Consider the following 13,398-nt stretch of genomic DNA (forward strand, 5'->3'; position numbering starts at 1 on the left):
TGGTGTGGTACCTTATGCTAGATCATCCCATTTAAGCACTGGTCCAGCTCCCACCTGTGGCCTGGTCCCACTTCCCACCGGCTGCCCCACTTCCCACCCAGCTCCCTGCCTGGGAAAGCAGTGGAGGATGATCCAAGCGAGAGACTCGGATGGTGTTCCTGGTCCCTGGCTTTGACCTGGCTCAGCCCTGGCTATTGCAAACACTTTGGAAGCAAGCCAGAAAAAAACAAAAGAAAATCACTTGGTGGGTCTCAGGACGGGCCTCTCATGCCTGGATCCCAGACAGCCGCCATGTGCACATGCTGAGCTGTTTCTCGGGCCTCCTGGGCTCCGGGGGCGCTTCCTTCGGGGTGAGTAGACTGAGGGGGAGGTCTCCAGGACTGGGCAGGTCGGGGACCCACCCGCCGCCTTCATGGGGTGGTGAATGGGATTTTGGAGGGGCGTGACCTTGGGCCCGGGAATTTAAACCTCCAGCAGCCTCCTGGCAGCTGGTGGGTCTCAGGACGGGGCGTCTCATGCCTGGATCCCAGACAGCCACCACGTGCACATGCTGAGCTGTTCCTGGGCCAGTGCGCCATTTGGTGACAGGCTCTGCCTACTGGCCGCCTGGCCGGGGAGCTCTGGGAATTTGGTTCTTTGAGTCGCTGCTTAATTAGCTTCAGGTTGAACCCATTGTGCTTCTTGGACTTGAAACAGGCAGTAACTCTTCCTTTGTAAAACTTGTAATCACTAATAATGCTGAGCACCAAATACCAGTCCATGCAGAAGCTATGGCTTGGGGCTTGTCCTGCAAAAGTAGCTCCAACAGCTGGCTGAATCTGTCCACGTCATCCACTGGCAAATCCAGGCACCAGTGTGGGTGGACCCAGGTTCGGTCGCAACGAAGACTAGTACACAATAAGGAATGCCAAGGTGAGGTTGCCTGTACCGGAAGGGACCGAAGCGCCTAACCAGCCTGAGAACAAGAAAGGAAGTGGGCAGAGCTGGCAGGGGAGTAAGGGAGGGTTCCTTTGCTGGACAGCTACTTCCGCAGGAGAGCACAGGCTGGGATGGGGGCAGAGCAGACTAGGCAGAGCTACCACACCTGTGCGCCTCATGTGGACTAGATTAGGGAAAAGCCGGGCTGGGCTGATTATTCCTACTGGTGCAAACAAAATTAAAGTGGGCGAGGGTTGTTTGGGCTTAGCCACAGCATCAGCTGGAATCTGAGAGTGGGAGAGGCCTGGGAGGGAAATAGTGGGCTCATCCCTCTTGGGTTACCACTTCCACAGGAGGACATAAAACTAAGATAGTGGCTGGAGTGGAATGGGGTGTGGGACAGACTGGACTACTGCTACACATACTGGCAAACCAGGGTAGGGGGTGGGTCTGGTGGGGGTTATTGTGGGTCGCTCCAACTAGGCTGCAGCTCCCACTGGTTTATGTGAGGGCCAAGTATGTGCTGGGCAGAACCAGGCTGGAATGCAACACCCATTGGTTCCAGTGGAAGTCGGGAGTGAAAACAGAACCAACCCAGCAATTGCAACCACCAGCTGATTGGGGCGATGGACGGTGCCAGGCCCTGTACTTGTTAGCACATACAAGAAGTTTCTTTGGAGATCTTCCTACTCTAAATGCTGGACTCAGAACCCTAACGAAGAAAAGAGAGAAGACAGAACAGGTCAACCAACCATCTCAGCTATGATGGACTATGTCAATCAGTGGATTTTTCAAAGCCCTCATAGTGCTTGGAGTGGCAAGATTGACAGCAGTTCATAACTGTTGCAATATCAAAACCACTTGAGCAAGAACCTCAGAGCATGCCCTACATCCGGGACATGGGGAGGGTGGGAAATTGGGTGGGCCTTCTTCCTTAATACCCCCTTTAAACATGAAGGTAACAATATGGAAAACATACTAGTATTATCCACTTTCCTATAGCTCTTGAGCCTTCTTACCCTAATTAACTATGTAAAGATTGTCAAAATAAAAATAAAATTTTACAAAAAAAAAAAAACAAAAAGAAAATCACTGATTCTGTCTCTCTTTTCTTTTTCGAAGAAAATAGAAATACATCCAAATGAAAAGGAACATTTAAACAAAATGCATGTAGCCCAGAGGAGCCAGCTGAAAGGCACCGTGACGTCAGAGCCTCCATACGATTGTGCAACCATGGCCACCATCAATCTCTAGAACTTTCTCATCTTGCAAAACCGAAACTCGGTCCCCAGGTAAACGGCTTCTGTCCCCTTGCCCTCCTTCTGCGCCCGGCGCCTGTCAACCTGCTTCTTGTGTCTCCATAGCTGCTTGTTCTAGATGCTTCTCTGGCTTCCTTCACTCTGAGGGTCTCCCACTTGTAGCCTGTATTAGAGTTGTATGTGTTCCTTCTCTCTCTCTTTTTTTAATGTTTATTTTATTTCTTTGAAAGACAGAGAGAGAGGGAGGAAGGGAGAGAGAGATGGAAAGAGAGAGGGAGAAAGAGAAAGGGAGAGAAAAAGAGAGAGGAGAGAAAGAGAAGAGAAGAGAGAGAGAGAGAGAGATCTTCCACTCCAAATACCAGAAGAGCCACCAAGATATCCTAAATGGGAGGCAGGTTCACACATACTTGGCTCTACGTGGCTAAAGCTTTACTTATTTTATTGGGAAAACAAATTTACGGCAGAAAGAGAAGCAGAAAGAGAAAGATCTTCCATCCGCTGGTTCCTTCCCTAAATGGTCACAACAACCGGAGCCAATCCAATCTGAAGCCAAGAGGCAGGAGCTTGTTCTAGTCTCCCTTGTGGGTTCAGGGGCCCAAGGACTTCTGCCGTTCTCTAGGCGGTAAGAAGGAAAATATAATATCCTATAATACCATCCGATCTCCATGTAGTCCCAGGTATCCAAGCCCTTGGACTGCTACCTATTGACTTCTTGTTGCCTTAGCACAGAACAGAATAGGAAGTTACCCAGCAGGGACTGGAATCAGCGCAGGGATATAGGATACTGGTGTCCTTGTGGTAGGAAGATGCTTAAGTCAGCTACCTCACAATGCCAGCCCCTAAACTGACCAAATCCCACCCCCCTCCCCCCAGGAATATGGGACTGTGATTTGCCCGTGAATGGTTGTGGTTTAAATAACAGTGGCTTTAGGGGTCGCGGTACACACCTGTTTTCTCTGTTTTGCGTTGAGAACGAGGCCACCACCGCTGAGCCAGGGCGGGGCACGGGAAGGAGGTCGGAGTGGGGGCAGTGAGGACTGGAGTAGGTCTGTGGGTTGCGACCTGGACTTTTGATTTGTGGCCAGTGGCCAAGATAGCAGGAGTTTGTTTTCTGGCTGTCAGGGAGGGGTGGGGTGGGGGAGGAGCATGGTAACCATCCCAAACCTTTGGCCTTCTGGGGGAGTTCAAGGTTCCTCCTGGGACCTGCACCGAGCCTATCCTCCCAGCAGGAAGGCAACAGGTGCCAGGGAACATGGGAGGCACAAATGTCAGCATCACCTTTTGTGACAGCCACAGAGAGAACGGCCCGAGCTGGGCTGGTCTGAAACCAGGAGCCAGGGACTCCATCCGGGTTTTCGGCATGGCTGCAGGCACCCAACACTTGGGCTTTCCTCTGCTGCCTTTCCCAGGTGCATATGAGGGAGCTGGATGGGAACAGAGCAGCCGAGACTCAAAGCGGTTGTGCATATGGGATTCTGGCACCGCAGGCTTTATGTGGTATGCCACACACTAGCCTCAACTTGTTGTAATTTATTTGTTTGAAAGGCAGACACACACACACACACACATATATGTGGAGAGAGAACGAGAGAGAGAGAGAGAGAGAGGGGAGATCCATCTGCTGGTTTACTCCCAAAATGCTACAATAGCTAGGGCTGGGATTCCATCTGGGCTCCCCACTCCGTGGGTGGCAGGAACCCATGCCCTTGAACCTGCTGCCTCCTGGGATCTACATTGTCAGGAAGCTGGGTAGAAAGTGGAGTTGAGGGTCAGGACTTACACCTAGGGATTCCCAGAGCACCCCAAGTGGCATAAGCCCCTTGACCTGTGCCCATGAGGACTCAGTCCTGGGGTCTCTAACTCTCAGGTCCCATCCAGTCACTTCTCTTCCTTTCTCTTTTCCTCAGTAGCAGAGGATTTGTATGCAAGGGTCTTTGGGTGACATGAACCACCCACACTCGTGTCTAAGCCAGAGCAGGGGGACAGACAGCAGAGCAGGAGGTGACTGCGTGTCAGCCAGCAGGGCCAAGTCCACGTGCTCAGGGGAAGCAGTGGGGGTGACAACAGCAAATCCAACTGGGTGCACAAAGTCCAGTTTCTGCATCCCCTGTGGCCTTTGGTCAAAGCATAGAGCTTGGCTGATGTTTAGCTCTCTCTCTCATTCCTTCCCTCTTTTGAAAATTAAAAAATCCTGTCATCATAAACCTTTTTTTTGAAACTTTGGCGAGACAGAGAAATAGACAGCAATCTTCCATCCACTGCTCCATTCCCTCCAAATGACAGCGGCAGCCAGGGCGGGGCCAGGAAAATCAGAAGCTGGACGCTCAGCTCAGGTAGGCAGCATCACCTGTTGCCTCCCAGAGCTGGATTGGCAGGGAGCTGGATTCAGGAGCCAGAGCTGGGGCTTGGACCCAGGTCCTGAGAGAAGGAGAGACAGAGAGGAAGATCCACTGGTTCACTCTCCCAGTGGCTGCAATAGCCAGAGCTGAGCTGATCCAAAGCCATGAGCCAGGAGCCTTCTCTGGGTCTCCCGTGAGGGTGCAGGGTCCCAAGGCTTTGGGCTGTCTTTGCTTTCTTAGGCTATAAACAGGGAGCTGGATGGGAAACAGGGCCCCTGGGATTAGAACTGGCAGCCATATGGGATCCTGGCATGTGCAAGGTGAGGACTTTAGTCACTAGGCTATCACGCCGGGCCTGACTTTTAGCTTTCTGAGCAGGCCTGCTTCTCTCACAGTGGATTTTTGTGTCCACCTGCAGTCTCTCCTGCATTAGGAATGGCTGGCTCTCACTTTGTGTGGAGCAGCTGGGGACGCTGCCCCCACATGCTGGCCACGGGTCATGCATCTGTCCCTGGAGCTGGGAGTTGAGTTGGTCTTGTGCCTCCTGCTCCCATTCTGTCCTGAATACAAAATCTGGACTCCAATTCAGCGAGTTCCACAGCGACACCGCCCTTGGCTGATGTAAGTCAAGCCTTTAGGTGGCACTGTCATTGCTGGCTGTGTGTCTCTTGGGGTGGTGTGCTGGCCTAGACCTCTGCCCGCCCATGACGTATGCTGACCTGGCACCTTGCCCTTCTGTATGACAAGAGCAAAGTTCCCCAAGCCCAGTCCGCCAGCACACCAGGTGAGCATAATAAACTTGGACTCTGCTCAGCAGCCTGGAAATCCCCAGGCTGGCTCCACCTTCCTGGACACGAGCCCCCCGAGTGCCCATCGGCTTCATTCCCCTGGCTCCCTGTAAACCCACTCGTCACCAAGGTGCTCCATCTGCCCATGAACTTCTGCAAGTTCTCTCCTGTCCTTGCTTCCATTTTTCAAAAGGGAAAACGCTGGCATGGAGAGGTTCAGTTGCTCCCTTAAGGTCAGGAGAGCTTGACGCTAGGGGACATGGTGGGTGGGGACAGTGCCACATTCACTGGCAGGTTCTCAGAACCCATGGACAAGCCAGCCTTGAGGTGCCATCACGTGCCTGGCCCCTCATGCATCGCTTCCTCTGTTTTTCAAAATTTATTATCATTTTAAAAGATTTTTTTTAATTGAAAAGGCAGATCAGATTTATAGAGAGACAGAAAGAAAGATCTTCTGTCCGCTGGTTCGCTCCCCAAAATGGCCCAATGGCTGGAGCTGAATTGATCCGAAGCCAGGACCCAGGAGCTTCTTCCAGGTCGCCTGCATGGGTGCAGAGTCCTAGGGCTTTGGGCCGTCCTTTGCTACTTTTCCCAGGCTACATGCAGGAAGCTGGATGGGAAGGGGGGGCAGCTGGGATTAGAACCGGCACCCATAGGAGATCCCGGTGCTTGCAAGATGAGGATTTAGCTATTGAGCTATTGGTTCTGTTTTTCACATACTTTTAAAGTACTTATTTTCATTTTCGTAAGGGAATGAGAAAGAGAGAGAAATTTCTGTCTTCTGGATTGTACCCGATTGCCCGACATAGCCAGACAAGAGCCAACAGCCAGGAGCTGTTCCCAGTGGGCAGTGGGGACTCCAGCAGGTGGCCATCTCCTTCCTGCTGCTTTCAAAGCGTGCATGCGCAGGAAGCTGAACTCCGCATCAGTTACAAGGATCCTGGCATCCCCGAGAGTCATTCATGAGCCCCTCAGGACCTTTCTGGAAGGTGGTAGAAGTTTCCTTTATTGGACCTCAGCCAAAGCAGGTGGAATAGCAAGTCACTTGCTAGTAAGAGCACAAGCCCTGTGGATCCCAACCTCACACCCTTGCGAAATTGTGGCTATAGATGGTATCCTTGCTGGTGAGGACCTGGGTGGGAGTGGGTTTGGGGGTGCTGGGCGAGGACTCCCCATCCCACTGCCTGCCTCTGTTGGGATGGGGGGAGTGGCGAGTGGTAAGTCTATCCGAGTAGGGGCATTGGGCCAGACTGAACACCAGTCGCCCCACCTATGGCCTTCTCCACTTCCTGGCACCTGCTTTGACTTCTGACCCCAAGAATGGCCCAGCCCTGTGGGTTGGGGGTGGGGGTGGGAGAATTGGTAGTTCAGGACACCTGGCTGGGAGGACAGGGGATGGAGAGGAAGAGAGAGTAGGATGGGAAAATTTGTGTGTCCCAGCAGATCCAAGAGGGTGCTGGGTTGTATTTGGGATTCTGGAGTGCTTCGTTGCTCAGTCTTCTGGGCTTTGGTGATGAGGGGGGCTTGGGAGTGGGGTGGGGACGAGGGTCAGCTTTCTCTTCCACATTTGATCTTAGTCCAAGTCCGCCACGTGCCCTGCCCCTCTCAGCATCCCCTGTGCAAGGGGACACAATGAGCCCTGCGATTCCAGCTTGTTTTGTTTTGTTTTATTTTTGTTCTTTTTGTTTGCTTTTTAAATGTCATGCAGTAATTCACAGTCCCAAGCCCACATTTTCCAAACAAGGTAGGAAAGAAGAAAAAGAAAGAGAGAAAGAAAGAAGGAAGGAAGGAAAGAAAGAAAGAGAGTGAGAGAAAGAAAGAAAAAGAACGAAAGAACGAAACACACCCCCCCAGACCAACAGAAGAAGCTTAGGAATCCGTGCTCGTGGTGGTGGCTGATAATTCTTTTTTGTTAATTTTTTTCTTTTATTTCAAGCAAGATCAAATGCCAGAAAAAAATGCTTTGTCACTGACGTTTGTCCTTTTGAAAATTTATTGTCGTTATTATTAGTAGTAGTGTTTTTTTTTTTAAAGTTGATTCCTGCAGGCAGTAATAGTAGGGTGTGGAGGATGTCCAACAAGCACTCCTGTGTGTGTGTGTGTGTGGGTGTGTGTGGGTGTGAGCACGCGCACGTGTGTGGGTGTGTTGGGGGAACTTTGGCGGCAGCGCCCCCAGCCCCCCAAGCTTGCCATCAGCAAGGACAGGAAAAAAGATTCAGTTCAGATGATAAAACTCATCAATAGAAAGAATTGTTCACTCCCCGTCGCTCTTCCTTTTTAAAAACGTCACCGCATGTGTGTGCGTTCGTGCCTGTGTGTGTGTGTGCGCGCGCGCGTGTGCTGCGGTCAGGTGCGGTTCTGGTATCCCCGAGTTGTCCGCACATGCCTGCGTTGAATTCCAATCCCTTGGCTGCGTGCGTTTGCTTCGGGTTTCTTCCCGTGCGGCCCACGCCCCCCCCCAGCCCTGCCGTGTGGGGTGCTGGGGAGGGGGTTGGCTCGGGGACCCCTCCTCGGCCCCCGGCTCTGGCCTTTGGAGTCCGCGTGGGCGAGGGCGGCTACGCACGCGTGCGCGCTCTCTCCTGAGCCCGGGTGCAGGGTGTGTGTGTGTGCGTGTGTGTGTGCGCGCGCGCGAGTGTGTGTGTGCAGGGTGGGCCGCCTCGCCCGGGGCGCGCGGGGGGCGCAGGGGGCGCGGGAAGTCTTAGCACCAATCCTCGTCGCTTTCGCTGTACGCTTCGTGCAGGCTTTTCCGGGAGCCCGGCCCACGGACCGGGTAGTAGCCATTGGGCAGCCGCCGGCCATGACCATGGCCGTGACTGTGGCCGTGACCGTGGCCATGGCCGTGGCGGGCTGGCGAGGCACACGCTGGGCCCGCGGCGGCCCGAGGAGTCCTGGACGATCGGCCTGCGGGGCCCGGGGCGGCGGAGGCAACGTGGCGCGCGTCGTACGGCCCACCCATGCCCACGGCCAAGGCCTCCTCCTCGTCCTCCTCCTCCTCTTCCTCTTCTTCTTCTTCTTCTTCGTCCTCATCGCCGAGGCCGCTGCCCGGGCCATCGGGCTCCTCGTAGTCGGAGCCCCGGTAGTAACCGCGGTGCGCTGCGTGCGGGCCGGCCGCGGGCCACCGGGCCCCACCGTGGTGGCGACAGGCCCGAGGGGACTCGCTCCGGACCGGGGTCGGGGCCGGGACGCGCCTCTCCAGGGCCGGTGCTGGAGGCTCGGCCGCGGGGCCCGGGTACCTCCGAGGGCCGCTGCCGCCTGGGGCCGCCCGGCCGGGCCTGGCCACCGCCTGCTGCTGCTGCGGGGGCCCCGCGCCTCCGACCTTACGGATCACGGGGGAGTAGGACACGTGCGGCCTGGGGGTGCAGGGGGTCTGGGGGAGTTGGCGGCGTCCCCGCTGCGGAGTGCTTGTACCGGATGTAGAAGGAACTGGACTTCCACTTACTGAACTACTGCCCTACACGAAAATTGAAACAAAGGAAATCAAAAGAAAAGATAACAAGAAAATCCACCAGAAGACGGGGTGGGGTGGGGGTGGGGAGACACACGGGGGGGGGGAGGGGGAGGGCCAGGGAGGCGGAGGGGGAAAGGGGAGAGACGCGGGTGGGGAAGGGGTGGAGGCCAAGAGGGGGTGCGGGGACACCAGAAGGGGACGGGGCGGGGGGCCACAGGACGTTTGAACAGAAACCAGAGGAGAAAGCCACAGCCACATAGGGAGAATTGGGGGGTAGGGGTGTGTGTGTGGGGGGGGAGAGGTAGGGTGTGTGGGAGGGAAGGGGGGGAGGGAGAGAGTGAAAAAACCAACATAACAAAGTGAAAAGAGAAATGAGAAACGGAGTCTTGTAAGTTTTGGGGTTCAACAGAGCCAAGTTTCCAACAAATCACTCGCAGCCGGGGAGAAATAATAACAAACCAATACAAAAAAAAATAATAATAAAGGGAGGGGGAGCTGGGGGGGGGGCCGGGTGGGGGGAGCGAGCGAGAGGCTGCAGCGGTGGGCAGGGGGCGTGCGGCCGGGACGGGGCGAAGGGCGCGTCCTGCGGGTTTAGGGGGTCTGGGGGGGTACCCCGGGATCCTCTCTAGTCCACGGCCCCTCCCGGCTCCGCCCCAGGGTGCACCCACCTGCCGGTGCGTCGTGTGCTCGCGGCCCTCGCTGGGCGAGCGGGACCAGCGCTGGTCCCGGGCGCGGGCGCGGCTGTGCTCGGGCCGCTCGTGCGCGCCGTAGCGCTCCTTGTCCGGGGCTGGCGGCGGGTGGTGGTGGTGGTGGTGGTGGTGATGGTGCTGTCGGTGCTTTCGGTCTTTGGGCCGGCCCCGCTCCGGGTCTCGCTCTTTGGAGGGCAGATCTCCCGACTGGGTGGTCATGCTGAGGTCGGTTCCCAGGCCTGGGCAGGAGGGGAGGACAGGGGAGGGTAGGAGAGAGGAGGACAGGGTGGACACGCATGGCGATGAGGGGGTGGGTGTGTGCGCAGGGCACAGGTGGCTGGGCTGGGCTGGGTTGGGGGGTGTTCCCGGGTGCAGCTCACCTGTATCCACGTCCGTGTAGCGGCCCAAGGAGCGCTCGGAGGTGCGTGGGGCCCGCTCGCGCCTCCGTGGGTGGTGCCGCTGGTGGTCCTCCGGAGGGACGCGCTCCAGGGAGTAATCGTCCAGTCGCCGAGGCTTGGGGCCCAGCACAGAGGCTGAGCGCTTCATGGGGCTGGTGTCTGAGATGGTCTGGGGGGAAGGGGACACAGCAGGGAGGGACAGAGAGTCGGGGTCAGAGACCCCCCTCCTGCCTGCCTGCCCAGCGCAGCCTCGAGGCCTCCTGCTGCTTGGAGGGAAGGACCTAGGGGGTCGTTCCTGAGTCACTCCCCCACCCATCCCCTCTGCCCATCTTCTGAGGGCTGCTCCAGGGTCCAGGGTCATACTTGCATGAAGTGCCCCCAGACCAGCCCAGCATCCCCTGCCCCCTTCTCTCCCAGGGAAGCTGAGACACCTGCCAGTTCCCTCCAGGCGCTGGGAGGCTCAGCCTCAGCCCCAGCTTCCTCAGCCTGCAGGCTGCCCGCTCTTGTCTTTGACCTTGGCTCTGGACACCCCAGCCTCTATGGCTCAGGTTTTGGGGTGGTGTTCCCCTATTTCCATCCCTGGCCTGTGTGTGCTTGCAGCTGCCCTCGGGAGGAGTCTGAATGGGTTCAGCTCCAGGAATGAGGGGACAGCTGCTGATGGGCCTGCCCAGGCCTGTTCTGGAAGAGATAGGCTACAGGCTAGGGTTGGTGGAAGTGGTTGGAGAATGAGTCCCACCTCTGAGAAGGATGGAGGGGTGAGAGAGAGAGAGGGAGAGAGAGAGGCCAATGGGCGGGCAGATCTTCAGTTGGAGGGAGGAGAAAAGGTGTGTGTGGAGGGGCATGGCTCCAGTGGACAGAGGACAGAATACACCAGGAGGGTGCTCCTCAGGCTGGGTGAAAGGGTGTGAGGAAGGGGTGGGCGTGAGCTGCAAAGAAAGGGGGAGGGGGCGGAAGGAGGCAGGGTGGGGGGACAGAGATGGGGAGGAGGGAGTCCCCCGAGGGGGGGTGGGGAGGAGGAGGGGGCCGGAGCCGAGTGAGCGCTGAGCTGGGAAGGATACATACAGTGAGGTCACTCCCACGTGGCCGGCCCCTTCTCCTCTGTCACAGCCCCACGGGATGGTGCACACAGGAAAAACAGAAAGAAGAAAATAAATATAAAAGGCAGGAGGGGACGGGGTGGGGCCAGGCAGGTGGTGGCGGATGGAGGGAGAGCAAAGAGGAGGAAAAAGAGAGGCGAGGCGGGCAGAGCAGACAGCGGGCAGAGGCACATGGCGGAGGCGCAAGGCTGACACGTCGGGTGGCGTGGCCACAGGCCCTTGGCTCATGCCATGCCTGAGGGCTCCTTGGGCTCCAGCTGGGCTTCTTCCAACGTCCCTCCTCTCTGGGGGAGGGGGCGAGGCAGCCGCATGCACACCCACTGCGGGGGTGGGGCGCCCCCCGAAAGGGCAGTCCCCTCCATTCGACCCTGGCCACAGGTAACACAGCAGCAGGGGTGCAGGCCCAAGGGCAACCGTGGCCCAGCCAGGCAATGCAAAGCTGCCTGGGGAAGCTCAGCTTGGTGCAGCCAGACATGCTGACCCCTGCGCACAAAGTTCTTCCTGTTTTCAGGGCTCCCCAAGGGCCCCCCACCCATCCCCTCCTCAGGCCAGCCATGCCTCTGGCTGGATAGCCCACCATCTTCCCTCCATGCCAGGTGGGCTGTGGTAGCCAGCCAAGCAGCCAATCAGCCACATACGGCTAGGCAGGTACACACACACACACACACACACACACACACACACACTGGCACCCCTCCATCCCCCCAAGACCAGACAAGAAGTCCGGCCCCCCCAGCTGGCCCCAGCCCCACCCACCACTCAGCCCCTGGGTCCCAGAACTCCGTCAGGTTCCTGTGTGCGTGCGTGTGTGTGCACGTGTGCGCACAAGTGTGTGGTGTGTGTGTCACATGTGTCTCCACGATTACAGCTCTCTCACCTGGGCCTGACGCCCCCTCCCCGCCACAGCCCCCATTGTCTCCCTTCTGCACCCACCCCCAACAGGCCCAGGGGGGAAGCCATGTGGGTGGCTGTTCCATGTAGGGCCACGAGGGGGCAGGGCCCGTACCTGCTGCTGAGCCTGCAGGTGCAGGCCTGGGTTAAGGGAAGGGGCAGTGTGGGTGGTGGGGAGGAACCACCAGGGGCCCGACCCCACCAGGCAGGGGATGTGGGGTGCAACCCCAGGGGGCGCTGGGTAAAAGCTCTCACCTGGTTCTCGGCTGGGAGGCGGGGCATGGAGGCGGCGCGGGCCTGGCCTTCCATGGGGAGGTAATGCTCACTGTCTGAGTAGCCATCACGGCCCATCTCTCGCATCTCCACGGACTGCAGAGGGCAGGGCAGGGCAGGGGACGTGGCCTGGTGAGGTGCCGCCCTCTGGACCCCTCGCTCCTGAACTCCCTCTCCTCCCTGCACCCGGGCGGACAGACACCTGCGTCTTGGGTTGGCTGTCGGGCATGTCAGCAGAGGGCCCGCGCTCCGGGCTCCATGCGCCCGTCCTCTGGAACATTTCCTGCGCCCGCTGCGTCACCCAGGACGGGCTGTCCTTGAGGCCACCTTCGTGGGCCATCCTGCATGGGGCAACACAAGCCAGGGGGCAGGGTGGGGGGGGGCTTCGGGACCCGTGGCCGGTCCCCCTCCCTCCTGCCTTCGTGTGGCTACAGCAGCACTCACAGGCCACCTGCGGGGTCCAGCTGTGTGGAGGGGAGCGCGTTCTGGCCAGACCCTCCATCATCTGGTGGGGGCTCCATGCGCTGGAACATGAGCGGGGTCCGGTTCTGCGAGACCAGCAGGTGCATAGGGGTGGGAATCGGGAGTGGGGAGGGGAACAAGGGGAGAAGCAGGAGCCAGGGTCAGGCTCTGGCTGCAGCCCACCTGGCCGACCCCCATTTGGCTCTCCCAGTTCCTGCCTGTAACCCTCCTGACAGCCATCGGAGGGTACCTGCAAGTTCCTCTCTGGAACTGCTTAACATAGGGGCAAATGAGCTGAGCTGAAGCTTTGGGGGTGGGGACGTCTGGGGGGGGCGGTAACCCTAACGCCTTGGGCAGCCCTGGTGCCTCACCTCCTTGCCCTCCTCTCTCCTCACTCCTCTCTCTGCTTGCTCTTTTCGACTGCCTCCTGCTTGCCACATTCACCAGGTGTCCCCAACTTCTCCGCCCCTGCACCTGGATAATTGCTGGGTCCTGTCCGTCCACTCCTTCAAGTCCCCTGTGGAGCCCTTCCCTCATGCTTACCCACCACCCCCAAACCCCCCAAAATCTGCTGAACAAGGTCCCAAATACCCCCCTCTGACCCCCAAATCTCAGCACCCAGCAACCTGCTCCGGGTTACACTTGGTGCACCTGGCCCTAAGGTGGCACAAGGATGGGCTCCCAGGCCCAGCCACACCCACCCGCGGGGCATCCCCAGGGGTGCACCTGTTCCTCACGCATGGCCTGCAGCTTCTTGGCTTTGCTCTGGCGGTAATATTCCATGATCATCATGGCCGCGTAGATCTTGCCCACCGTCAGGTCCGTGGCTGCGGGCA

The 13,398-nt window shown here is 57.9% G+C and overlaps 1 protein-coding gene across 2 annotated transcripts in view; it reads right to left on the reverse strand.

Moving 5' to 3' along the window:
- Positions 1-8,002: 8,002 nt before the first annotated feature.
- The window catches only part of CACNA1A (calcium voltage-gated channel subunit alpha1 A), a 131,596-nt gene continuing 126,200 nt past the window's right edge, over positions 8,003-13,398 (reverse strand). For both annotated transcript variants that reach the window (XM_040990668.1, XM_040990669.1), the window contains 8 exons: positions 13,289-13,389; positions 12,545-12,648; positions 12,303-12,441; positions 12,083-12,196; positions 10,902-10,937; positions 9,822-10,008; positions 9,421-9,680; positions 8,003-8,755 (listed from right to left, as the gene is read on the reverse strand). In XM_040990668.1, coding sequence (XP_040846602.1) covers positions 8,003-8,755; positions 9,421-9,680; positions 9,822-10,008; positions 10,902-10,937; positions 12,083-12,196; positions 12,303-12,441; positions 12,545-12,648; positions 13,289-13,389 — 1,694 coding nt within the window. The remainder of the gene's footprint in view (positions 8,756-9,420; positions 9,681-9,821; positions 10,009-10,901; positions 10,938-12,082; positions 12,197-12,302; positions 12,442-12,544; positions 12,649-13,288; positions 13,390-13,398) is intronic.

The sequence above is a fragment of the Ochotona curzoniae genome, unplaced genomic scaffold (assembly GCF_017591425.1).
Source record: "Ochotona curzoniae isolate NIBS_2020 unplaced genomic scaffold, NIBS_Ocur_1.0 contig_605, whole genome shotgun sequence".
Taxonomy (NCBI): domain Eukaryota; kingdom Metazoa; phylum Chordata; class Mammalia; order Lagomorpha; family Ochotonidae; genus Ochotona; species Ochotona curzoniae.